This window comes from Palaemon carinicauda, chromosome 30 (genome assembly GCF_036898095.1).
Source record: "Palaemon carinicauda isolate YSFRI2023 chromosome 30, ASM3689809v2, whole genome shotgun sequence".
Lineage (NCBI taxonomy): Eukaryota > Metazoa > Arthropoda > Malacostraca > Decapoda > Palaemonidae > Palaemon > Palaemon carinicauda.
Genome location: NC_090754.1, coordinates 71,800,084 through 71,825,941, shown reverse-complemented (window position 1 = coordinate 71,825,941; position 25,858 = coordinate 71,800,084). Strand labels below are relative to the sequence as shown.

At 44.1% G+C, this 25,858-nt stretch overlaps 1 protein-coding gene across 2 annotated transcripts in view; it reads left to right on the top strand.

The window, feature by feature from the left end:
• The window catches only part of Dbp73D (putative ATP-dependent RNA helicase Dbp73D), an 88,519-nt gene that overhangs the window by 10,099 nt on the left and 52,562 nt on the right, over nt 1-25,858 (top strand). For both annotated transcript variants that reach the window (XM_068354045.1, XM_068354046.1), the window contains exon 3: nt 14,369-15,442. In XM_068354045.1, the coding sequence (XP_068210146.1) occupies nt 14,369-15,442 (1,074 nt within the window). The remainder of the gene's footprint in view (nt 1-14,368; nt 15,443-25,858) is intronic.

The window sequence follows — 25,858 nt, the reverse complement described above, 5'->3', positions numbered from 1 at the left end:
GGTTTTGTTTACATCGAGAGTGGTATCTGGCCGACAGTTGGCGCTGGTGGGCACACCCGCAACCTGTATAGCGATCGCTGGCGAGTTTTTACTGTATGTGTCTGTCGAGCAACAGAGTTGCAGCTATTATATATTCACCGGGTAAGTATATTCAAAAATTTATTTTATAATTAAAATATCATTTTTAATCAACTTGCTGAGACCTGATAGCTCAAAGTATGATTGCAAGAACATCGAGGATAGTAGCTCTTCAACATCCTGATCTTTGCATTTACAATGTCTTTAACAATGCTGTATACAACTCATTTAAAATTCTTGGTGTGATTCTTGATTGCACATTTATTTTTGAGAAATCCATCCAATCTGCTTCTTCAGTTATGTAGAAAATTGGCATATTAAGGAAGTCTTAGATTTTCAGTGATAATTCTGTCCTGGGAAAAAGTTTTTTGTTCCTGCGCAAATACAAACATCGTCCTTTTATAGGATTATGTTACGAGTGTAGATGGAAATTGGCAGTTGTAATTTGTAACTAGGTGTTGGTAGTTACAGAGTGAAGCCCCACCCCCTTGCTAGGACACTGAGTAATCACTTTGTTTTCAGCCACTGGATAGTACTGACGTAATTCCAGCATTCCCAACTTGCTGTTTTCATCCTTTGCTTTTCTTTTAAATTTGTTAGCAGATCGTAGTGTGTGAGGGATATTAAGGAGAAATTTAGGTTTTGCAGTTGTTTTCTAATACCTGTAACTGTCGTCAGTTCTTTGTGCAACCTGCCGATATCCATTATCTTCTGCTTGTTAGACAGCTTTTCTGTTTGCTGTTTATTTCCTCATGAGTGTGGCCTGGTGATGTTAGTGGGGAAGTTGGCTTTCCTTGAACATCGTTGTGCTATGTCGGAAGAAGGAGTTTATGCTACTGCAGAGTGTGAGGGGTAGTGGCGCCTCCCCTCTTCTTTCTGTCAGTGTCTTTCCGTTCTCGGATAGGTGCTAAGGACGTATCACCTGGATGTGTAGTATCATTTTATAAAGCTCTTGTGATCTCTTTCCCTTTTGGAGCATTGTTGTTGTTCTGGATGTCCTCTTAGAAGGCAAACTTTAAGTTCCTCTGCCTCGTATTCGTCAGTCTTCGCTGCTACTTCTAGAAGAAGAACATGTAGAAAATGCCATTGAAGAAGCCCACTCATCAAGTCTATCAGGCTCATTGGGCGGTCCTTTGACGTTAGTGAAAGACACAAGGGCATTCATCTCCCTGAGTCCCTGACCTTTCTTGCCTAAGAGTGCAGGGTTTCTGGTTCACCTCCATCAAGACAAGGGTCTGTCTCTCCCATGTATGAAAGGTTATCAATTGATGTTGTCATATGTGGTTAAGGCTAGACTTCCTAAGATTTTAATATTTTGTGTTTTCAGGGATCAGGTTTGATCATTCTCCATTGCTTGCCCTAGAGCCCAGTGTTCCCCCGTCATGGGACGTGAACAGAGTTCTTCTGGCTCAATTCTCCTTATGAACCGTTGGAGATATCAGATGCAAGGATCTTTTGTTAAAGACACCCTTCCTTGTCTTTTTGGGGAATGAGAAAAGAGTGAGCTCTGGGTGCTCCTGTGTCATGTCACCAGGCCAGGACAGGACAAGTTATGATTCTGTCTTACTTTTACTTTCCTGAGGTCATTGTAATGGAGACTGTGTTGTACCCCCTTTTCAGGTCTTTCGCTCTGAAGTAACTGTCAGACTTTGCGAGTAATTTAACCATACAACATGTTTTTAGCAATTGTAAAGTTTTTAATAAAGAAAGATATTTGGGCAGGAAATTTTTTGGGGCATTTTATCTGAGTAGGATTTCTTTGTTTTTTTTTTTTAATTTAACTTTTTTAAGAAATATGTTTTATAATTTAAATTGACATTTCTATTTATCACAGACTTTTATAAAACTTGTTCTTATGCTATATTTTATATATATTTATTTTATATTTTATTATTACCTTTAATATAAGTACAGTATTTTTATCTAAGTATTTTGACCTCCCGAATTCAATCAGGCCAGCTGATTTTGGGCTGGTTAATCTTTTCTCATTTAATGATTATAAAAAGTATATTATTATTACTAACAAAGCTACAACCTTAGTTAGAAAAGTAGGATGCTATAAGCCCAAGGCCTCCAACAGAGAAAAATAGCCAATTGAGGATAGGAAACAAGGAAATAAACAAACTATAAAAGAAGTAATGAACAGTTAAGATAAAATAATATAAGAATTGTAACATTAAAATAGATCTTTCATATATAAACTATAAAAACTTCAAAAAAAATTAGACGAGAAAATAAGTTAGAATAGTGTGGCCAAGTGTACTGTACACGCAAGCAAGAAAACTCTACCCCAAGACAATGGAAGACCATGGTACAGAGGCTGTGGTTTAATTTTGGAGTGTACTTCTCCTAGAAGAGTTACTTACCATAGCTAAAGAGTTTCTTCTACTCTTACCAAGAGGAAAGTAGCCATTGAATAATTCCAATGCAGTAGTTAACCCCTTGAGTGAAGAAGAATTGTTTGGTAATCTCAGTATTGTCAGGTATATAAGGACAGAGGAGAGTGTGGAAAGAATAGGCCACACTATTCAGTGTATGAGTAGGTAAAAGAAAAATGAGCCATAACCAGAGAGAGGGATCCAGTGTAGGGCTGTCTGGCCAGTCAAAAGGACCCGATATCTCTAGCAGTATCATCTCTCACCATGCTTGCAAAGCGAGAGGTTCGTATTGGGAACAGTAACGTCCTCGGGAATATGTTTTGATACATGGTAATAGTCAGGACATTGACAACCCCTGGATATTTCCTGGACAGTTTGGTGTCTCCAATGCTTTGAAAATTATTAAGAGTATTACCAACAGTACCAAGAACGTTTCCTTTTGGGAAGACAATGTCAGTACTTTTTGTTCTGCTATGCAAAAACCCAGCAGAAGGAGTTGGGTGGCGCATATGATCAGACGGCCTCGTACCAGCTGACTGATCCCATGACATGACCATCACAGGCATGATCACAGTCCACATGATCACCACAATTCAGAACTTCCATATCGCCACTGGACTCTATGTGCCCTTCATCGCTTGTGGGATCCTTGCCTGATCAGTCCCTATGGGATAGGTCTTGTATGTGCTATTGAGACTTCTTGTGGTTGGATCCCAAGCCCCCATTCTTTAGTGACTTTCAGGTTACATAGCTTCTGGCTGCTGCTTCATTCTAGCTTTTCCAGTCTTCGATATCAGCGAAAGACACTTAATATAATTCTCATCGCTTGTACTGCGTACAAGATCTTCCCTTCACAAGCACTGAAATTTCCTTGTGGTCTTCTCTTTGTGTTTCGTCTTCACTGGAATAGTCCGATTACTTTCTTCTCCCTTCTAGACAGGATTCCTCACATTTGTTCTCCACTATTGTCGTTTCCCATGTAATTGACTGCAAGCTATGATAGTGAATCACATGATTAATGACCACAGAATTGGAACTTGTGCTCTTTCCACAGGTGATTGTTACTTTCAAGTCACCAAGGAAGTAATTTACCTATCTCCTATCATCTGTTTCTTCCTAGCTCTCCCATCCCAGAGATCTTCCAATACTCCAGACTATATCACAGCACCTAGGTTTTGTCATGCTCAGATTCTGGTCTAGAACATAAGATCTTCCGACACTTGTTCCATGATAAAGGATTGGAATAGCGGACTTCTCAGGTCCCACTAGTACAGTTACTATGAAGATACATTGTGCTAGCACAATTTTTGGCAAGACTCCTTTCCAACTAAAGGACAGACACTCGCGTGATGCTGATATGCACAGCATGGTGGTACACTCTCCCTGTTGCTTTCCAGAGAATAAGGCCCGCCGTGCCCTTTAGCCTGGGAAAGCATGAGATTCAAAAGCAGTTAAGTTATTGAAGGAGAGTAGCTAATGCTCAGGGAATTTTCTTAGTCCATTTGCGGATCAGGTGGCGAATGTCTTAGGGTTTACGAAGGATGTTGAGAGAATCATCGACCCTACAACACCTAACTTTAGCCCGTTAACTATGTAACCAGAACTCCTCAAGACTTAAGCTACAATTACTAAGGTCTTTGCTCTGTGTGTCGGCTACCGGACATCTTTCTCTGTCTTAGAGGCTAGTTCCTTAAAGGCTTCTCCCAAGCAATTGCTCTTGTAGTTCCTGAAGCAATAACCAGCATTTCCCTTTCCTTCGGGTTTGTTGGAGTAGGAATACAGAACTATGTCGCCAGGTAGTGGCATGACAATCCCCAGTGTTGTAAGACAATCAAATGTCTTATCCCTGCAGACGAGGAGATGAAAGGACCATTCCATTTCTCAGGAAGAACCTGTCAGGAATACAATTCTTGAAGACTTGAGTAGGATAACAACAGAACCTTGTTACCTTTGGAAGTATACCTGCATGTTCCTAGATACCATCATTCTTAGTACAGTGGTAGTTGCTCAACAAACTGTGTAGCAAACCCAGCCCCTTCACGGGACAAGAAGCATCTCGTCTAAAATAACCGTAGTGATGTAAGGTTAGAATGAGACAAAATGTCGACTGGCCTTTCTTGGGGTGCAGCAGTCACTGCATTATTTGCTGAATCATATGCTAGATGTAGAAGAGTGAGCAACTTTCCTTAATAATTAAATTTTGTTCAGAAATTCCCCCTCCCCATCCTCCTAAACAATGGGGAGTATGGCCAAATGTATGCAAACCCATTTCTCATACTTTATCTCTACACAGATATAGATTTTCCTTGACCATTTACTAGTTCTTCATAGTGACCTGACCTAGCACTGTACTTATCTTAATGGCCACAGTTGGGAGGTTTAAGGAGTCATTATTCTCACTCCTGTACAGGACCAAAGAGCTTTAGCATTTCCAGGTTTTATAAACCAGCCAGTTTGTCTATCAGGACTTCTTCCCTCCCGAGGATAATTCTTGTATTAAGGGATGAAGGTTTGTCTTCGTGTGGGAACAAATCACAAATTTTTAAATTAATTTTTATTTTTCAATATTTAACTTAGCCGGTGATTATAATAGCTGCAACTCTGTTGCTCGACAGAAAACTCTAAGGTAAAATTCGCCAGCGATCGCTACACAGGTTGCGGGTGTACCCAACAGCGCCATCTGTCGTCCAGATACCCAGTACTCAATGTAAACAAAGAACTCAATTTTCTCTCTGTCGTGCTACCGACAAGACGTGCTATTCGCTGTTGCTAAACTGGATTTGTTTTCACAACTAATTGGTGAAGTACACTATTCTAGTTTTGAGCTTTCGCTGTGCAGGCTTTCTCTTCGCAATTCCTTGAACTCTTTTTGATTACGGATTCTTTGTTGATGACTTTTTGATAGTTTTTGAATTCCCCTTTGACCAATTCAAAATGGCTGACCCTTCACAAGTCCCAAAATTTAGGAAGTGCAATGCTAGGGACTGTTCAAGGCATCTTCCGAAGGCCTCTATCGACCCTCACACTGTTTGTTCCAATTGTCGGGATAAAACCTGTCAATTGGAAGATCGATGTGAGGAGTGCGTTGGGCTTTCGGAATTCGATTTTATCGAATTCCAAAAGTATACACGTAGGCTAGAGAGAGATAGAGTTAGGAGAAGTTCCTCTCGTTCTATTGACATTTCCTCTCCTCATGCCCCACAACCTATTCCTTCCCCTGTAGTGGTTGCTCCTAACCCCCCTTCTGGCACTCAGGAACCTTCGATGGCTGATATGATGCGTGCCATCCAAGCTCTGGGTGAGAGAGTTGAGTCCCTGGCTAGTGACCGTAACCAGCTCATGGCGGATGTGAAGGAGCTGAAGTGTAAAAGTGCAGTGGGAAGTGTTAAAGTGAGTGATAGTGTTGTGGATAGTGTTGCACTTGAGGGTTCGTCTGTTCGTGCCTGTCGTCCTCCTAGTCCGGGACCTCTTGCAAGCTCCCAAGTCCAGGGGAGAAGCAATGTCGTACGACAAATGGGTTCGAGAGGCTTTAATCAGCGAACAGACGTTCCCTCCGTGGTATCGGGCGTATCTACCCAAGATCGCCCCTGCCTAACAAAGACGAGAGAGCCCATTTATACCTCGTCTTCGGAAGGTGTTTCTCGCAAGAAACCATGGACCAAGGTCTCACGACCGTTAAAGCGCAAGTCGGTCCCTTCCGCGCAAGTCCAACGGCCCAGCTGTAGCCACTGGGTCAGTTCGGACTCGCTGCAGTCATCCGATGACTGCTCACCTCCTAAGAGAGGCAAAGCGGTACCGCTTCAGACAGTTACACCGTCTGTCGCTGCACCTGCTCCTGTAGACCCTAAGTGGTCTTTACTGCAAGACATGCAGTCTCAACTAACGTCGCTTATGCAGGACTTTCATGCGGAGAAGGTTGCTGCCGCACCAGCTAGTGCAGCTCCTTGCCTACAACCACCCACACGCTCGGTTGTGCGTCCTGGGGATGCTGAGGTAACCTTCTCTCGCACTCCAGTTGAGAGAGTTCCGCCACCCATGCGTTCCAGTGTGATCTGCCAGCCGCATGTTGACGTTCAGCGACGCACGGAGGTATCCGTTGACGTTCGTGAGGTTCAACAACCGTCAGAGTTGTTTTGTTTTGACGCGGTGCGTCAACCTCCGCAACCCAGTGTGGTTGCCACTGCTCACCCACATCAGTCTAGACAGTCTGGAGTAGACGCTGTGCGTCCCCGTGCTGCTATGGTTGTTGCCAGCTCACAAACTGGGCAACAGTTCCATGACGTTGCGTCCGGCTCAGTCACGCATGCACCCGTGCGACCGGACTCAGCTAACCAGCCGTTACCCACTCCGTTGCCGCTTCCTCCTCAATACTCGGATGAGGGACTTTCTGATGATGATGGTGCTGCACACGTAGATGAACCGCATTCAGAACTGGACGAGCCTAAGTCTACGCAACCCTCTTTGGACTTTAGGAAAGTTTTGGCCCTGTTCAAAGAGATGTTTCCGGACCAGTTTGTGTCTGTGGCTCTGCGCTCTCCTCCGTCTGAGTTTGTGTTAGGCATGCCGTCAACCACTCCTGCCTTTACTAGACTCGTCCTCGCACGCTCGTCCAAGAGAGCTTTACGAGTGATAGGAGAATGGATGCAGTCCAAAAAGAGTTTAGGGAAGACAGCCTTTACGTTTCCCCCTGCTAGACTCTCTTCTAGATCGAGCGTCTGGTATGCCACGGGAGAAGTTCTCGGCTTGGGAGTTCCTGCCTCTGCCCAGGGCGACTTCTCAAGTCTTGTAGACTCTCTCCGCCGGCTAGCCATGAGACGCTCAAAGATATGTTGGTCATCTTCGGACCTGGACCACCTTTTGAAAGGTATATTTAGAGCCTTCGAGGTTTTTAACTTTTTAGACTGGTGTCTAGGAGCTCTAAGCAGAAAGATCTCTCCGACAGAGAAGGAGACTTCCTTGCTCATCATGTCCTGCATGGACAAGGCCGTACGTGATGGGTCTAATGAGCTTGCTGCATCTTTTGTGTCCGGAGTCCTTAAGAAGCGTGAGAACCTATGCTCATTCCTTTCAGCTGGAGTTACACCATGCCAGAGATCCGAACTTCTGTTTGCTCCTCTTTCCAAGTGCCTTTTTCCAGAGGACCTGATTAAGGAGATTGCCGCTTCTTTGATACAGAAGGATACTCACGATCTTGTTGCGTCCTCTGCTCGCAAAGCCACCCCTTTGCCTACCTTGTCAGCTAGACCAAGGATGGACACTCCAGCGTCCCGTTTTATTCCGCCCTTTCGTGGCAGAGCCTCCAGCAGAGGAGGTGCTCGTGCCGAAGGGAGACGTGGAAAGAAGAAAGGAACCAAGTCCTTTAAGGGCAGAGTCTGACTGCCAGCTTCTTCAGACAGCAGTGGGAGCCAGACTCAAGAACTTCTGGCAGACCTGGGAAAAGAGAGGCGCAGATGCACAATCTGTGAAGTTGCTCAGAGAGGGGTACAAGATCCCGTTTGTACGAAAACCCCCTCTCGCAACGTCTCCCATCGATCTCTCTCCCAGGTACAGAGAGGAAGACAAGAGACGAGCATTGAAACAGGAAGTGTCTCTCTTACTAGAGAAGGGAGCGGTAGTCAAAGTCCTGGACCATCAAACCCCGGGATTCTACAACCGTCTCTTCTTGGTGTCAAAGAAGACAGGAGGGTGGAGGCCGGTGCTAGACGTCAGTGCGCTGAATGTCTTTGTCACAAAGCAGACGTTCTCCATGGAGACCACAAAGTCGGTTCTAGCAGCGGTCAGAAGGGAAGACTGGATGGTCTCGTTAGACCTAAGGGACGCCTACTTCCACATCCCCATCCACCCGGACTCCCAACCTTTTCTAAGATTCGTTTTCGAAAAGGTTGTCTACCAGTTTCAAGCCCTGTGCTTTGGCCTAAGCACAGCTCCTCTTGTTTTTACGAGGCTGATGAGGAATGTAGCCAAATTCCTTCATTTAGCGGACATCCGAGCCTCCCTCTATTTGGACGACTGGCTTCTCAGAGCTTCCAGTCGTCGCTGTCTGAAGGATCTAAAGTGGACTCTAGATCTGACCAAGGAATTGGGTCTCCTTGTCAATATGGAAAAGTCACAAGTGGTCCCATCCCAAACTATTGTACAGTGATACCTCGGTACTCGACCATAATCCGTTCGAGATCCGTGTTCGACCTCCGATTTGTTCGAGTACCGAATTTTTTTTCCCCATAAGAAATAATGGTATATATTCTATTCCGTTCCCAAGCACTCGAACAGGCCCAAAATATTAATAAAACGTGTACCTAAACAACAATAATTATCTAAATGTGTATGAAATTGGTCAGAAAATCCTATAAAACAATTTTAAACCATTTACTGTACTAAAATAAAACAATTTTAAACCATTTTCTGTACTGTAGTGAACATACCTTTGAGCAGCGGTTCGATGGCATACAGGGATGGATGTGGAGAGGATGGAAGGGGGAGGTTACTGCTTGGAAGGAGAGTCCCCTTCCATGATGTGGCGGGGTAGTTCTCCTTCAGGAGTTGTTTCTCTCTCCAATGAAAGGGTGGGCAGATCTATTTCAGGGGTTTCTTCTCTTCTTTGTCTCTTCTTTGGAGGAGAAACAGGCTTTGATGTAGCAGCTTTCTTTTCTTTTGTGAAAAACTGGTCTATTGTTAATTGTTTCTTCCTCCTCTGCAGTATTCTTCGAAAATGATGAATACCTGTTCTATTACGAATACCTGTTCTATTACGAAACTTTTCAAACCAACCCCTGCTCGCTTTAAATGTAAATGAATCACTTTCACTGGTACTCGGACTTTTCTTCACTAATTCTTCATAGATATGCAACGCTTTTTCACAAATGAACGCTTCACTAACACTTTCCCCGGCCAACTGTTTTTCTTTAATAAATATTAAAAGCAACTTTTCCATCTCCTCAATCACTTGTGGCCTTTGCTTAGTTACCGCCGTAACTCCCGTTGCAACATTCGCCTTCTTAATCATTTCTTTATGCTTTAAAAACGTAGAAATGGTCGACTTCGCCATTCCGTATTCTACCGCTAAATCGGACACTCGTACACCATTCTCATATTTCGCTATAATTTCCTTCTTCAACTCGATCGTTGTTCGCACTGTTTTCCTCTTCTCCTTCCCCTTAACACTCATTACTTTCTTGGGACTCATTATGAAAGCTAAAAAAGCAATTAAAAGCACTGAAAATCACTAAATCACAACGAATGCTGATCGCGCGTTGTCTGAGTGACGCTCTCGAGAGAACTGATGCTTCCCGAACAAGCGAGAGTGGCCGAGATGGCGCGATCATCACAAAGCCCATGCGGTCGTCACGTGTTCGGCTGGTCGAGTACCGAATTTTTGGTCGAGCACCGCAGCAAAAATTTCTCGAAAATTTTGGTCGAACTCCGAATTGTTCGAGTATAGAGTCGTTCGACTACCGAGGTATCACTGTATATTTAGGGATGGAGATTCACAGTCTAGCTTTTCGGGCTTTTCCGTCGGCCCCCAGAACAAGCCAAGCCCAGTTATGCATCCAGAACATGCTGAAGAAGGAACGATGTTCAGTCAGGAAGTGGATGAGTCTGATAGGGACGCTATCATCCCTGGAACAGTTCGTGTCATTAGGAAGACTACACCTCCGTCCTCTTCAATATCACCTAGCATTTCACTGGAAAAAGGACAAGACGCTAGAAGCAGTCTCGATCCCCATTTCCGAGAAAATGAAGTCTTGCCTGACATGGTGGAAGGACAGTATCAGCCTCAGAGAGGGTCTGCCCCTGGCTGTTCAGACTCCCAACCACGTTCTCTTCTCGGACGCATTGGACGTAGGCTGGGGCGCGACATTAGACGGTCGGGAATGCTCGGGAATATGGAACTCGAGTCAAAGGACAATGCATATCAACTGCAAGGAGCTACTGGCAGTACATCTGGCCTTGAAAAGCTTCAAGTCTCTCCTTCAAGGCAAAGTGGTGGAGGTGAACTCGGACAACACCACGGCTTTGGCGTACATCTCCAAGCAAGGAGGGACCCACTCACTGACGTTGTACGAGATCGCAAGGGACCTCCTCACCTGGTCAAAAGGTCTAAACATTTCGCTAGTAACGAGGTTCATCCAAGGCAACTTGAATGTCATGGCAGATTGTCTCAGTCGGAAGGGACAAATCATTCCAACAGAATGGACCCTCCACAAGGATGTATGCAAGAGACTTTGGGCCACCTGGGGCCAGCCAACCATAGATCTCTTCGCAACCTCGATGACCAAGAGGCTCCCAATATATTGCTCACCAATCCCGAACCCAGCAGCAGTTCATATAGATGCCTTTCTCCTAGATTGGTCACATCTAGACCTATATGCATTCCCTCCGTTCAAGATTGTCAACAAGGTACTGCAGAAGTTCGCCTCTCACGAAGGGACAAGGTTGACGCTAGTTGCTCCCCTCTGGCCCTCGAGAGAATGGTTCACCGAGGTACTTCGATGGCTAGTGGACGTTCCCAGAACTCTTCCTCTAAGGGTGGACCTTCTACGTCAGCCACACGTAAAGAAGGTACACCAAGGCCTCCACGCTCTTCGTCTGACTGCCTTCAGACTATCGAAAGACTCTCGAGAGCTAGAGGCTTTTCGAAGGAGGCAGCCAGAGCGATTGCTAGAGCAAGGAGAACATCCACCCTTAGAGTCTACCAATCGAAGTGGGAAGTCTTCCGAAACTGGTGCAAGTCAGTATCTGTATCCTCGACCAGTACCTCTGTAACTCAAATAGCTGACTTCCTCTTATACCTGAGGAAAGAACGATCTCTTTCAGCTCCCACTATCAAGGGTTACAGAAGCATGTTGGCATCAGTCTTCCGTCACAGAGGCTTAGATCTTTCCAACAATAAAGATCTACAGGACCTCCTTAAGTCTTTTGAGACCACGAAGGAGCGTCGTTTGGTTACACCTGGTTGGAATTTAGACGTGGTACTAAGATTCCTCATGTCAGACAGGTTCGAGCCGCTACAATCAGCCTCCCTAAAAGATCTCACCTTAAAGACTCTTTTCCTGGTATGCCTAGCCACAGCTAAAAGAGTCAGTGAGATTCATGCCTTCAGCAAGAACATCGGATTTTCATCTGAAACGGCTACATGTTCTCTACAACTTGGTTTTCTAGCCAAAAACGAGCTGCCTTCTCGACCTTGGCCGAAATCGTTCGATATTCCAAGCTTATCGAATATGGTTGGAAATGAACTAGAAAGAGTCTTATGCCCTGTGAGAGCTCTTAAGTTCTATTTAAAACGAACTAAACCTTTACGAGGCCTGTTTGAAGCTTTATGGTGTTCAGTTAAGAAACCATCTTTGCCTATGTCAAAGAATGCCTTATCCTATTTTATCAGACTGTTAATACGAGAAGCTCATTCCCATCTGAGTGAGGAAGACCAAGCTTTGCTGAAGGTAAGGACACACGAAGTTAGAGCTGTCGCAACTTCCGTGGCCTTTAAACAAAATAGATCTCTGCGAAGTATAATGGACGCAACCTATTGGAGAAGCAAGTCAGTGTTCGCGTCTTTTTATCTTAAGGATGTCTAGTCTCTTTACGAGGACTGCTACACTCTGGGACCATTCGTAGCAGCGAGTGCAGTAGTGGGTGAGGGCTCAACCACTACAATTCCCTAATTCCATAACCTTTTTAATCTTTCTCTTGAAATGTTTTTATTGTTGTTTTTGGGTTGTCCGGAAGGCTAAGAAGCCTTTCGCATCCTGGTTGATTTGGCGGGTGGTCAAAGTCATTTCTTGAGAAGCGCCTAGATTAGGGGTTTTGATGAGGTCCTGTTGTATGGGTTGCAACCCTTGATACTTCAGATCCTAGGGGTCGCTCAGCATCCTAAGAGGATCGCAAGGCTCCGTAAGGAAGACGTACTTAAAAAGGCAGAGTAATTGTTCAAGTCGACTTCCTTACCAGGTAACTATTTATTTTGTTTTTGTTATTTTGATAACTTCTAAAATGAAATAAAAATTCTTAGCTCATAATAATGTAAACATATTTTGCTGGTCTCTACCCACCCCCCTGGGTGTGAATCAGCTATTATAATCACCGGCTAAGTTAAATATTGAAAAATGTTATTTTGATAATAAAATAAATTTTTGAATATACTTACCCGGTGATTATAAATTAAAGGACCCTCCCTTCCTCCCCAATAGAGACGCAGTGGACCAAGGAGAAAATTGAGTTCCTTGTTTACATTGAGTACTGGGTATCTGGACGACAGATGGCGCTGTTGGGTACACCCGCAACCTGTGTAGCGATCGCTGGCGAATTTTACCTTAGAGTTTTCTGTCGAGCAACAGAGTTGCAGCTATTATAATCACCGGGTAAGTATATTCAAAAATTTATTTTATTATCAAAATAACATTTTTCCTAACTAAACAAACCTGAGTCCTTCAAATTTCTCTTCCTGCCTCAACTATCCCGCATGTTGTAGGTGAAGGTCAAAGTGGCGACTAAATGTGCTGGCGAGGGGGCAGGGCTACCTCGGCAATAGCTACAGACACCACTATAAATTATAACAACCAATTTTCAGTAATGCTGGTAAAATACCCCTATTAAAGGACTCAGGTTTTTATTGTTACAAAAAATACAAGTTACTTTTAAAACTTTGGAAATTTCTTTCATTCTACTGTACTGGGTTTTGAATATTGTTCTGCCTGGTCTTCAGCTGCTGACTCATCTTAATTTATTGAAAAAAATCTTGGTCTGTTAATTTCTTTATTCATGATCTTGATGTTAATGTCTTGCACTGTCGTTTAGTTAGTTTTTATTGTATGTTGCTTAAGATTTTTTTTATAATTCTGACCATCCTTTGCATTCACATGGTTCCAGACTGTACTGTACTATCATGTACATATTGCTAGGTATGCAGTTAAGTTTAACAGTCTTGCATTCTCCATCATGAAATGCAATATTACACAGTATTGTAGAAGTTTTATTCCACCTGTGACCAGATTGTGGAATGATTTTCCTAATCTGGGGAGTTGAATCAGGAACTCCAGAATTTCAAATTTGTTGCAAAGGCTTTCTTGTTGAGCAGGTTGACATAAAAGTTGTTTTATAATTTACATGTGAGTGATATATTTTGATGTTGATTATCCTAAAATTTTATATATTTCTCTTAATTATTTATCATATATAGTACAGTATAGTGTGGCTCCTTTTCATTTTATAGTCCTTGGGCTTATAGCATCTTGCTTTTCAAACTAGGGTTGTAGCTTGGCCTGTAATGATAATATTGAGAAGCTTTGTAGTCTTGAGATTTTGAAATATACAAAAAATATATTTTTTCTTTATCTTAACCAACGACATTTGAATATGTGTAATCCTTTTGGTAGAATTTTACAGGTACTCCATGAAAGGGAAAGCTTGATGTTAAAGTAATGATGTTGGTTTTAAGCTCGAGAGAAAATAAACACTTTTCCATGAAATTCAATACGTTCATAATCAGTGACACTGACAAGGGATACATAATCATGCAAACAGGAGTAGAAAGTCACAAGGCAAATAAAACTTGCAACCCCCTGTACCACAGGGCAAAAATTCTTTATTATGTATTGTAAAGTAAGTTTGTATGTTAAGAACTTTTAAGAGTATGTACATGTACCTGTATTAAAATTTTTTTTTAGATATGTGCCATGGAAAAACAAGAAAAGTTAGAGCTGTATACTCATTACTACTGTATAGTAGGGTATTTTTCCTATTAATTTTCATTTTCCTATAATTCAGATTACTGTACTGTAGTTTTATTTCTTTAGGTCTTACTCTGGTTGCTGTTGATCATTCATAATTGCCATTTAAATTCCAAGTCATATTCAGTACAGTACTTCAATTTCTTTTACCTATGGAAAAGTTATTATCTAATTTACCTCTTTCAGGCTTCAAAGAGCAAGTTGAACCCTGAGGTAGGGACTTTGGATGTTGTAGATACTACGGAACCACATCCTGAAGAAGAGCCAATTCGAAAGAAGAAAAAGAAGAAGAAGCAAAGTGATAAGTCTTTTCAAGAGAGTTCTGTTGATGTTGATGAAGGAAAAGGTAATGTTTTATCTATCAATTCACAAGGTGACGTAGGTAACAGTATCCCCTTGAAATCTAAAAAGAAGAAACGTTCTCATGATGTAAATGACCTTAAAGATATTGCAAATAGTTTGGACAATCAAGAAAGTGAGGTGAAACAAAAAACTAAAAAGAAGAAACATTCCCTGGATGCTAATGCTTTATTAGATGGTACAAGTACAGACGCAAAAGAAAAAGATGGAAAACAGAAGTTGGAAGTGCAGAATGCAGAAGATAGTACAGTTGCCGAAGGAAGTTGTGATACATCAGAAAAAAAGAAGAAAAAGAAAAAAAATAAAGACAAGAATTTGAAGGAGACCACTGAACAGACCCAGATTGATGATGTTAAAGAAGTTCAAACATTTACTTTCAACTTTTTTGGTAATGGTAATTGTTTTAATGATGAGGAAGAGAAGGAAAGTCCAGGGGAATTGCAGGTTGAAAGCAAACAAGAGGTAAAAAATTATTCCATGAATTTTTTAGATACTAGGAAAAATTCGCCACGTAAGAAGAAAAGAAAAGATAGCGAGTCCTTGGAGCAGGAAATACCTAAAACAGACAGATATACACACAGTATGAAGCCAGATTGGGATAGAAAAATACAGGAAAGAGAAGAGGAGCAACAGTTGCCAGATAAGAAGAAAAAAAAAGACAGAGTATCCTTTGAGCAAGAAATACCTACAACAGAGAGAGATACACTTAACATGAAGTCGGATTTGAATGAAAAAATGCAGGAAAGAGAAGAGGATCAACAGATGTCAGATATCGAGGAAGGGATACCAGAAAATGTGGATGAATCAGCACCTTCAGAGGAGGAGGATGGTGATGGAAGATCTCGTACAGTTGGAGGATTCACTATTATTGATCAAGTGCCAGAGATAAGAAAAACTAAGGTAAGTCAAAGAAAATATTTTCGCTAATTTTGTGATCTTTTTAGATATTTTGCAGTGTATCATACGATGTGGTTTTCAGAAGTTCAGGCCCTTGTGCCTCTTTGTGACTATACTTGAGATATATTTTGTTTTGTTTATGCTGCACATCTTGAACATGCAGAAGATCAAGGACTGCTCCAATATACACAAGTAGCAAAGCATAGATTATTGAAGATATCTTTATTTCAGGATTCTTTCTCTTATGTTTCCATTATCTCTCTTGGTATAAGGAAGTACAGAAAGTCACACTTAGCTCACGTCATCAGATGTATTTATATAAGCTTTTTCCTGTATGTAGATAGATGTGAAACTTGAGTTCTGTAAACTCTTCTGTTATATATTCTTTCAGTATGGGCTTCTGATAGGTCGATGTCTTCATCTAACTCATTTTTAAATATCTTGGGCCTTCCTCTTGCAGATATTTGTCTGCTGGTTTCATATCTTCTTTCTGATCAAATAGTCATCATCCTCTCACCTCATGGCCAAACCATTTCAATTTTTTCAATTCTTAGTCCGTTCTTCTGCTTCTGGACACTGCAGCACTCTACCAATTCATCCATGTGTATGATATTCCTGCCATACTCTGGTTATGAATAGATAGATTATATTGCCACTCTTTTTAAGATTCTTCAGAGTCCATTTAAACAAAAAAAAATATTCTAACAAGAATATTTTTATTTATTCTTTTTCAGCTTTCTTATGTACATACATACATATACCAAGGCACTTCCCCCAATTTTGGGGGGTAGTCGACATCAAACAAATGAAACAAAAAAAGGGGACGTCTCCTCTCTATGTTCCTCCCAGCCTAACAAAGGACTCAACCGAGTTCGGCTGGTACTGCTAGGGTGGCACAGCCCATCCTCCCACATTATCCACCATAGATGAAGCTTCATAATGCTGAATCCCCTACTGCTGCTACCTCCGCGTTCATCCAAGGCACCGGAGGAAGCAGCAGGGCCTACCGGAACTGCGTCACAATTGCTCGCCATTCATTCCTATTTCTAGCACGCTCTCTTGCCTCTCTCACATCTATCCTCCTATCACCCAGAGCTTCCTTCACTCCATCCATCCACCCAAACCTTGGCCTTCCTCTTGTACTTCTCCCATCAACTCTTGCATTCATCACCTTCTTTAGCAGACAGCCATTTTCCATTCTCTCAACATGGCCAAACCACCTCAACACATTCATATCCACTCTAGCTGCTAACTCATTTCTTACACCCGTTCTCACCCTCACTACTTCGTTCCTAACCCTATCTACTCGAGATACACCAGCCGTACTCCTTAGACACTTCATCTCAAACACATTCAATTTCTGTGTCTCCGTCACTTTCATTCCCCACAACTCCGATCCATACATCACAGTTGGTACAATCACTTTCTCATACAGAAGGCCAACCCTCTATTTTTTACTACTCCCTTAACCGCCCCCAACACTTAGCATCCTTCATTCACTCTCTGATGTTCATCTGCTTCCACTCCACCATTTGCTGCAACAACAGACCCCAAGTACTTAAACTGATCCACCTCCTCAAGTAACTCTCCATTCAACATGACATTCAACCTTGCACCACCTTCCCTTCTCGTACATCTCGTAACCTTACTCTTACCCACATTAACTCTCAACTTCCTTCTCTCACACACCCTTCCAAATTCTGTCACTAATCGGCCAAGCTTCTCTTACGCGTCTGCAACCAGTACAGTATCATCCGCAAACAACAACTGATTTACCTCCTATTCATCATCATTCTCGTCTACCAGTTTCAATCCTCGTCCAAACACTCGAGCATTCACCTCTCTCACCACTCCATCAACATACAATTTTCAATATTAAACTTACCCGATAATCATGTAGCTGTCAACTCCGTTGCCCGACAGAATTCTATGGAGGGATACGCCAGCTATCACAATACTAGAAGGGGGTGTACTTACCAGCGCCACCTGTGGCCAGGTACTCAATCATTTGTTGTTTACACCTCCTCAATTATTCCTCTGTCGTGCTTCCGGCTAGACGTTCTGGGATACGCTCATGGTCTTCGAGTTTATTCATGGATATTTGGTGAAGTATTCTCTTAGATTAACGGCTGTCGCATACTGGAATCCTTTTTATATTAGCTAGTTAGCTTTTATATAAACTCTGATTAACGGTTAATGAATTTTTGCTTGTTTTTGGATCACCCTTTGACTTACTCTTTGAAACAAGATGTCTGACGTTTCGCAAGCTCCCTCCCATAGACGATGTAGGTCTTGCAATAGGCGTATTCCGAAGGTCTCGGTAGATCCTCACACCGCTTGTTCTGACTGTAGGGACAGGCCCTGTCTATTAGAAAATCGGTGTGAGGAGTGCGCCGGACTTTCGGAATTGGATTTTGTACGTCTTTTAAAATATTCATCCAAGTTAGAGAGAACTAGAGCTAGGAGAAGTTCTCACTCTTCTATGTTTTCCTCACCTCATGATCCCCTACCTTTTCCTACCCCTGTAGTGGCTACCCCCGAACCTACTGTGTGCCCTCCGCCTGATATGTCAACTGTTTTGCGTGCTATTCAGGCTTTAGGAGATAAAGTAGAATCAGTGGTAAGTGACCATAAGTCTCTGATGGCCGAGGTTAAAGAACTGAAGGTCAAGAGTGCAGTGGGTGGAAATAGTGCCAGTGCTGTGACGAGTGCTAGTGTCTGTGCAGTGCCAAGTGCTAGTGGTGCCAGTGTGGTGCGTGAGGATTTTTCTGTGCGAGCCAGTCGTCCTCCCAGTCCGGGACCTCTTGCAAGCTCCCATGCCCAGGGGAGAAGCAATGTCGAAGGGCTTAAGGGTTCGACAGGCCTTGTTAGGCGCACAGAATTATCCTCGGTGGTTGCGGGCGTGTCTTCCTTAGACCGTCACTCCCACCTGCAGACGATTGAGCCCGTCTTCTCGTCCGCTGATCTTCATGCAGGGAAGAAACGTTGGTCTCAGGTCTCGAGACCGCTTAAACGTAGAGTTCAGTCAGCGAGTGCTCAGCCAGGTTGCAGTCATTGGCTCAGCTCCGACTCGCCTCTGTCATCGGTCGACTGTACTCCGCCCAAGAGGAGTAAGGTTCTGCCTATTCAGACCCCGACTGTGACTTTACCTCAGTCTGTTATCGTTTCTGCCGACCCCAAGTGGACCCTGCTTCAGTCCATGCAAGTTCAGCTTTCGGACTTGATGCGTGAGTGTCGGGCTGAGAGTGTTGCACCTCCTGCACTCCCTCCACCTGTTCTCGCTGCACCTGTGCTCGCCCAGCCTGCACCTGCTCCGCCTGTGCTCTCCCAGCCTGCACCTGCTCCGCCTGGTCGCAGCACCATCTGCCAGGCGTACGATGTTGAACCACTTTCGGAGTTTGCTGTTCACAGTGTTGTTCAACCTCAGCCTTCTTTAAGGCAACCTTTGCTTTGGGATCAGGAGAGTTACACTCTTCCTCCTCCTCCCCTTGCTGCTCCACCAGTGGTGCAACTCTCGGTTGGGGTACAACAACCTCTCCCCTCCGTGAGTCTGGCTGAACCAGCGCTGCACCGAGTTCAACCCTCATCTAGGCAAGCTCATCTACACCATGCACTTGCGCCTCAGGAGCCTCAGCTTGCTAGAACTTTACCTTGTTCTGCGCAGCCTCAACCTTCTCATGCTCCACTCATCTCTCAGGAACAGGAACGGACTACTCCGCCTCCGTCCTCCGCTCAGCTGGTGCAATCCTTTGGTGCAACTCTTGCTAGGAGTCAACCTCCTTCACCCTTGCACCTGCCTTCTGCTCCGACTGTTGTTCAGCCTATGCAGTCTGAACCTCAGGTTTTCCCTCAAGTTGAGGAAACCTCTGTTGTTGTTCCTACCCGTTCTGACTCTGCGGTTCAGCATTCTGGTCCTTTTGCTTCGCTACCTTCTGCTGATGAAGTGTCGGATGATGAGGAGGCACATCTTGATCCCTCATCAGACGTGGAGGAGTCTAAGCTTTCTCCATTGTCTGTTGATTTTAGAAAGGTCTTGGCTCTACTCAGGGAGCTTTACCCTGACCACTTCGTCTCTGCTGTTCCCCGCTCTCCTCCTTCTGAGTTTTCGCTAGGCGTGCAACAAGCTAAGTCGAGCTATACTAAGCTTGTCCTAGCTAGATCCTCCAAGAGGGCCTTAAGGACCTTAGGGGAGTGGCTTCAGTCTAAACAACACCTGGGCAAGACTTCCTTCATGTTCCCTCCAACGAAGCTCGCATCGAAAGGTTGCGTTTGGTATGCCACAGGGGAAGCACCAGGCTTGGGAGTTCCTGCCTCTGCCCAGGCTGACTTCTCAAGTCTGGTGGACTCGCCTAGGAGGACTGCGATGAGACGCTCGAAGGTTTGTTGGACCTTCTCAGACCTGGATCATCTTCTGAAAGGGTTGTTCAGAGCTTTCGAAATGTTCAACTTTCTCGACTGGTGCCTGGGAGCCCTCAGCAAGAAAACATCTCCTGCGGACAAAGACTCTGCCATGTTAATTATGTCCTGCATGGATAAGGCTATCAGGGATGGATCGGGTGAGCTAGCGTCGTTATTTGTATCAGGGGTGTTGAAGAAAAGGGAACAACTGTGTACCTTCCTCTCAGCCAGCATTACACCGTGCCAGCGGTCACAGCTCCTTTTTGCTCCACTCTCAAAGTTCCTCTTTCCCGAGGAGCTAGTTAAGGACTTGTCGGCTGCCCTGATACAGAAGGACACGCACGATCTTGTAGCTTCATCGGCTCGTAAGTCTAGGGTTACCACCTCTGTCCCCAAGACTTATCGCTCTCCAGTGGCTGATACCCCGGCCACTAGGTTCATACCGCCCTTTCGTGGTAGAGCCCCCAGCCGAGGAAGCTCCCGTCCAGACTCTCACAGGGGCAAGTCTAAGAAAGGACCCAGGACATCTAAGGGAAAGCACTGACTCTCAGATTCTCCAGACAACAGTAGGAGCCAGGCTCAAGATCTTCTGGCAAGCCTGGGAGAAGAGAGGTGCAGACGCACAGTCTGTCAGTTGGCTGAGGTACGGTTACAGGATTCCATTCTGCCTCAAACCGCCTCTGACCACATCGCCCATCAACCTCTCTCCCAACTACAAAGAAGAGGACAAGAGGCTAGCATTGCAACAGGAGGTGTCGCTACTTGTGCAGAAGAAGGCAGTGGTTATAGTCCGGGACCATCAATCCCCGGGCTTCTACAACCGTCTCTTTCTTGTGGCCAAAAAGACAGGAGGTTGGAGACCGGTGCTGGACGTCAGCTCTCTCAACGAGTATGTCACCAAGCAGACGTTCACAATGGAGACGACCAAGTCGGTCTTAGCAGCGGTCAGACAGGAGGACTGGATGGTCTCGTTGGACTTGAAAGATGCATACTTTCACGTTCCCATTCATCCAGACTCCCAACCTTTCCTGAGATTCGTTTTCGGAAAGGTTGTCTATCAGTTCCAAGCCCTGTGTTTTGGCCTAAGCACAGCTCCTATGGTCTTTACTCATCTGATGAGGAATGTAGCGAAATTCCTGCACTTATCGAACATCAGAGCCTCCCTCTACCTAGACGACTGGCTGTTGAGAGCCTCCACGAGTCGTCGTTGTCTGGAGAACCTCTCTTGGACTTTAGATCTAATCAGAGACCTAGGTCTATTAGTCAATATAGAGAAATCTCAACTCATTCCCTCCCAATCCATTGTGTACCTGGGAATGGAGATTCAGAGTCGGGATTTTCGGGCTTTTCCATCGGCCCCCAGGATAAACCAAGCCCTACAGTGCATCATGAGCATGCTGAAGAGGAGCAATTGCTCAGTGAGACAGTGGATGAGTCTCACAGGGACCCTCTCATCTCTGGCCCTGTTTGTCGAGCTAGGGAGACTCCACCTCCGCCCTCTTCAATTCCATCTTGCAGCTCATTGGGACAAGGGCTCGACTCTAGAAGCAGTCTCTATCCCTATCAACCAAGAGATGAAGACCACTCTCCGGTGGTGGAAGCACAATCTTCTTCTCAAGGAGGGTCTATCATTGGCCATCCAGACCCCCCATCTTCATCTCTTCTCGGATGCATCGGACTCGGGCTGGGGTGCGACCTTGGACGGACGGGAATGCTCAGGAGTATGGAACAAGGAACAAGGATTACTCCACATCAACTGCAAGGAACTGTTAGCAGTCCATCTTGCCCTGTTGAACTTCAAGTCCCTCCTGCTAGGCAAAGTGGTGGAGGTGAATTCAGACAACACCACAGCCTTGGCTTACATCTCCAAGCAAGGAGGGACCCATTCGAGGAGCCTTTACGAGATCGCAAGGGACCTCCTCATTTGGTCAAGAGGTCTAAACCTCTCACTGGTCACGAGGTTCATCCAGGGCGATATGAATGTTTCAGCGGATCGCCTCAGCAGAAGGAATCAGGTCATTCCCACGGAATGGACCCTCCACAAGAGTGTGTGCAACAGACTTTGGACGTTGTGGGGTCAACCTACCATAGACCTGTTTGCCACCTCCATCACCAAGAGACTTCCGCTTTATTGTTCCCCTGTTCCAGACCCTGCAGCGGTTCATGTAGATGCTTTTCTTCTGAACTGGTCCCATCTCGACCTGTACGCATTCCCTCCGTTCAAGATTATAAACAAAGTTCTGCAGAAATTCGTCTCGCACGAAGGGACACGGCTGACGCTTGTTGCTCCCCTTTGGCCTGCAAGAGAATGGTACACAGAGGTACGTCAATGGCTAGTCGACTTCCCCAGGACTCTACCTCTAAGAGTGGACCTTCTACGTCAACCACACGTAGACAGGTTGCACCCAAACCTCCACGCTCTTCGACTGACTGCCTTCAGACTGTCGAAAGATTCGCTAGAGCTAGAGGCTTTTCGAAGGAGGCAGCCAGTGCGATTGCCAGAGCTAGAAGAATTTCCACTCGTAGAGTCTACCAGTCTAAGTGGGAGGTCTTCCGAAGCTGGTGTAGAGCCAATTCAATATCCTCTACCAATACCTCTGTGATCCAAATAGCTGACTTCCTTCTTCATCTTAGGAATGAGAGATCCCTTTCAACATCTACGATTAAAGGGTATAGGAGCATGTTGGCCTCAGTCCTCCGCCACAGGGGTTTGGACCTGTCTTCCAACAAGGACCTTCAAGACATTCTCAAGTCTTTTGAGACGTCTAAAGAACGTCGTCTTTCCACTCCAGGCTGGAATCTGGACGTAGTCTTAAGGTTCCTTATGACATCTAGGTTCGAACCTCTCCAGTCAGCTTCCTTCAAGGATCTTACCCTCAAGACTGCTTTTCTCGTTTGCCTTGCAACAGCTAAGAGAGTCAGTGAGGTTCATGCCTTCAGCAAGAACATTGGTTTCACAACCGAATCAGCTACATGTTCTTTTCAGCTTGGATTCCTAGCAAAGAACGAGCTTCCTTCACGTCCTTGGCCTAGATCGTTCGAAATACCTAGCCTCTCCAACATGGTAGGTAACGAACTAGAGAGAGTTCTTTGCCCTGTCAGAGCTCTCAAATATTATCTGAAGAGGTCTAAACCTATTCGAGGACAGTCAGAAGCCTTATGGTGTGCCATCAAGAAACCCTCGAGACCCATGTCCAAGAATGGGCTTTCGTACTATATAAGGCTTCTGATCAGAGAAGCACATTCTCACTTAAAGGAGGAAGACCTTGCATTGCTGAAGGTAAGGACCCACGAAGTAAGAGCTGTAGCTACTTCGTTGGCCTTTAATAAAAACCGTTCTCTGCAGAGCATTATGGATGCAACCTATTGGAGGAGCAAGTCAGTGTTTGCATCATTTTATCTGAAAGATGTCCAGTCTCTTTACGAGAACTGCTACACCCTGGGACCATTCGTAGCAGCGAGTGCAGTAGTAGGTGAGGGCTCAGCCACTACATTCCCATAATCCCATAACCTTTTTAACCTTTCTCTTGAATACTTTTATTGTTGTTTTTATGGTTGTTACGGTAGGCTAAGAAGCCTTCCGCATCCTTGGATTTGGCGGGTGGTCTATTCATTCTTGAGAAGCGCCTGGGTTAAAGGTTTGGTAGAGGTCCTTTAGTAGGGTTGCAACCCCTTGTACTTTGGCACCTTTGGGTTGATTCAGCCTCCAAGAGGAACGCTGCGCTCAGTAAGGAAGACGAACTTTAAATAAAAGGCAGAGTAACGGTTCTATTCGACTTCCTTACCAGGTACTTATTATTTCATTGTTATTTGAGATAACTGTTATATGAAATTTTGGGATACTTAGCTATCCTTTAATCATGTACACTGGTTTTCACCCACCTCCCTGGGTGTGAATCAGCTACATGATTATCGGGTAAGTTTAATATTGAAAAATGTTATTTTTATTAATAAAATAAATTTTTGAATATACTTACCCGATAATCATGATTTAATCGACCCTCCCTTTCCTCCCCAGAGAGAACCAGTGGACCGAGGAATAATTGAGGAGGTGTAAACAACAAATGATTGAGTACCTGGCCACAGGTGGCGCTGGTAAGTACACCCCCTTCTAGTATTGTGATAGCTGGCGTATCCCTCCATAGAATTCTGTCGGGCAACGGAGTTGACAGCTACATGATTATCGGGTAAGTATATTCAAAAATTTATTTTATTAATAAAAATAACATGTTAAACAACCACGGTGACATCACACATCCCTGTATCAGTCCCACTCTCACCGGAAATCAATCGCTCACTTCATTTTCTATCGTAAACCATGCTTTACTACCTTTGTAGAAACTTTTCACTGCTTGCAACAACCTTCCACCAACTCCAAATAACCTCATCACATTCCACATTGCTTCCCTATCAACTCTATCATACGCTTTCTCCAGATCCATAAACGCAACATACACCTCCTTACCTTTTGCTAAATATTTCTTGCATATCTGCCTAATTGTAAAAATCTGATTCATACAACCCCTACCTCTTCTAAAACCACCCTGTACTTCTATGATTGCATTCTCTGTTTTATCCTTAATCCTATTAATCAGTACTCTACCATACACTTTTCCAACTACACTCAACAAACTAATACCCCTCGAATTACAACACTCATGCACATCTCCCTTACCCTTGTATAGTGGTACAATACACGCACAAACCCAATCTACTGGTACCATTGACAACACAAAACACACATTAAACAATCTCACCAACCGTTTAAGTACAGTCACACCCCCTTCCTTCAACATCTCAGCTGTCACACCATCCATACCAGATGCTTTTCCTACTCTCATTTCATCTAGTGCTCTCCTCACTTCCTCTCTTGTAATCTCTCTCTCATTCTCATCTCCCATCACCAGTACCTCAACATCTGCAACAGCAATTACATCTGCCTAGCTATTATCCTCAACATTCAGTAAACTTTCAAAATATTCCGCCCACCTTTTCCTTGCCTCCTCTCCTTTTAACAACCTTCTATTTCCATCTTTCACTGTCTCTTCAATTCTTGAACCAGCCTTCCTTACTCTCCTCACTTCTTTCCAAAAATTCTTCTTATTCTTTTCATGTTAATGACCCAATCCCTAACCCCAACTCAGGTCAACTGCCCTCTTTGTCTCACTTACCATGCGCTTTACTTCCACATTTTTATCTCTATATCTTTCATACTTCTCTACACTATTACTCTGCAGCCATTCTTCAAAAGCCCTCTTTTCCTCTTCCACTTTTACCTTCACTCATTCATTCCACCATTCACTGCCCTTCCTCATGCTGCCTCCAACAAACTTCTTGCCACACACATCACTTGCAATCCCAACAAAATTTTCTTTTACCAAGTTCCACTCCTCTAAATTACCCGTTTCTCTTACTTTCACTAAGTCATATGCCATTTTCAACCTTTCTTGATATTTATTTTTTACCCCCGGTTTTAATAGCTCGTCAACCCTCACTATCTCCCTTTTACATCCACCTACTCTATTCCCCCACTCTTTTGCTACAACTAATTTTCCTTCCACCAAAAAATGATCAGACATACCGTTAGCCACACCCCTAAACACGTGCACGTCTTTCAATCTTCCAAACATTCTTTTAGCTATCAACACATAATCCATTAACGCCCTTTCTACCACTCTTCCATTTGCCACTCTTACCCAAGTATACTTGTTTTTATCTTTCTTTTTGAAAAAGCTAGAACTTATCACCATCTCTTGCTCAAAACAGATTTCTGCCAGTCTCTCAGCACTCTCATTTTCACCTGGTACGCCATACTTCCCAATGACACCTTCTACCTCTCCAGCGCTAACTCTAGCATTTAAGTCACCAATGACAACTACATAATTCCTTCTACCCAGTCCTTCTACACACCTAGTTAATTCATTCCAGAACTCATTCCGCTCTTCTTCACTTTTCTCTCAACCTGGCCCATACGCACTGACAAAAGCCCAACCTAACCCTTACCCACATTAACCTAGATGA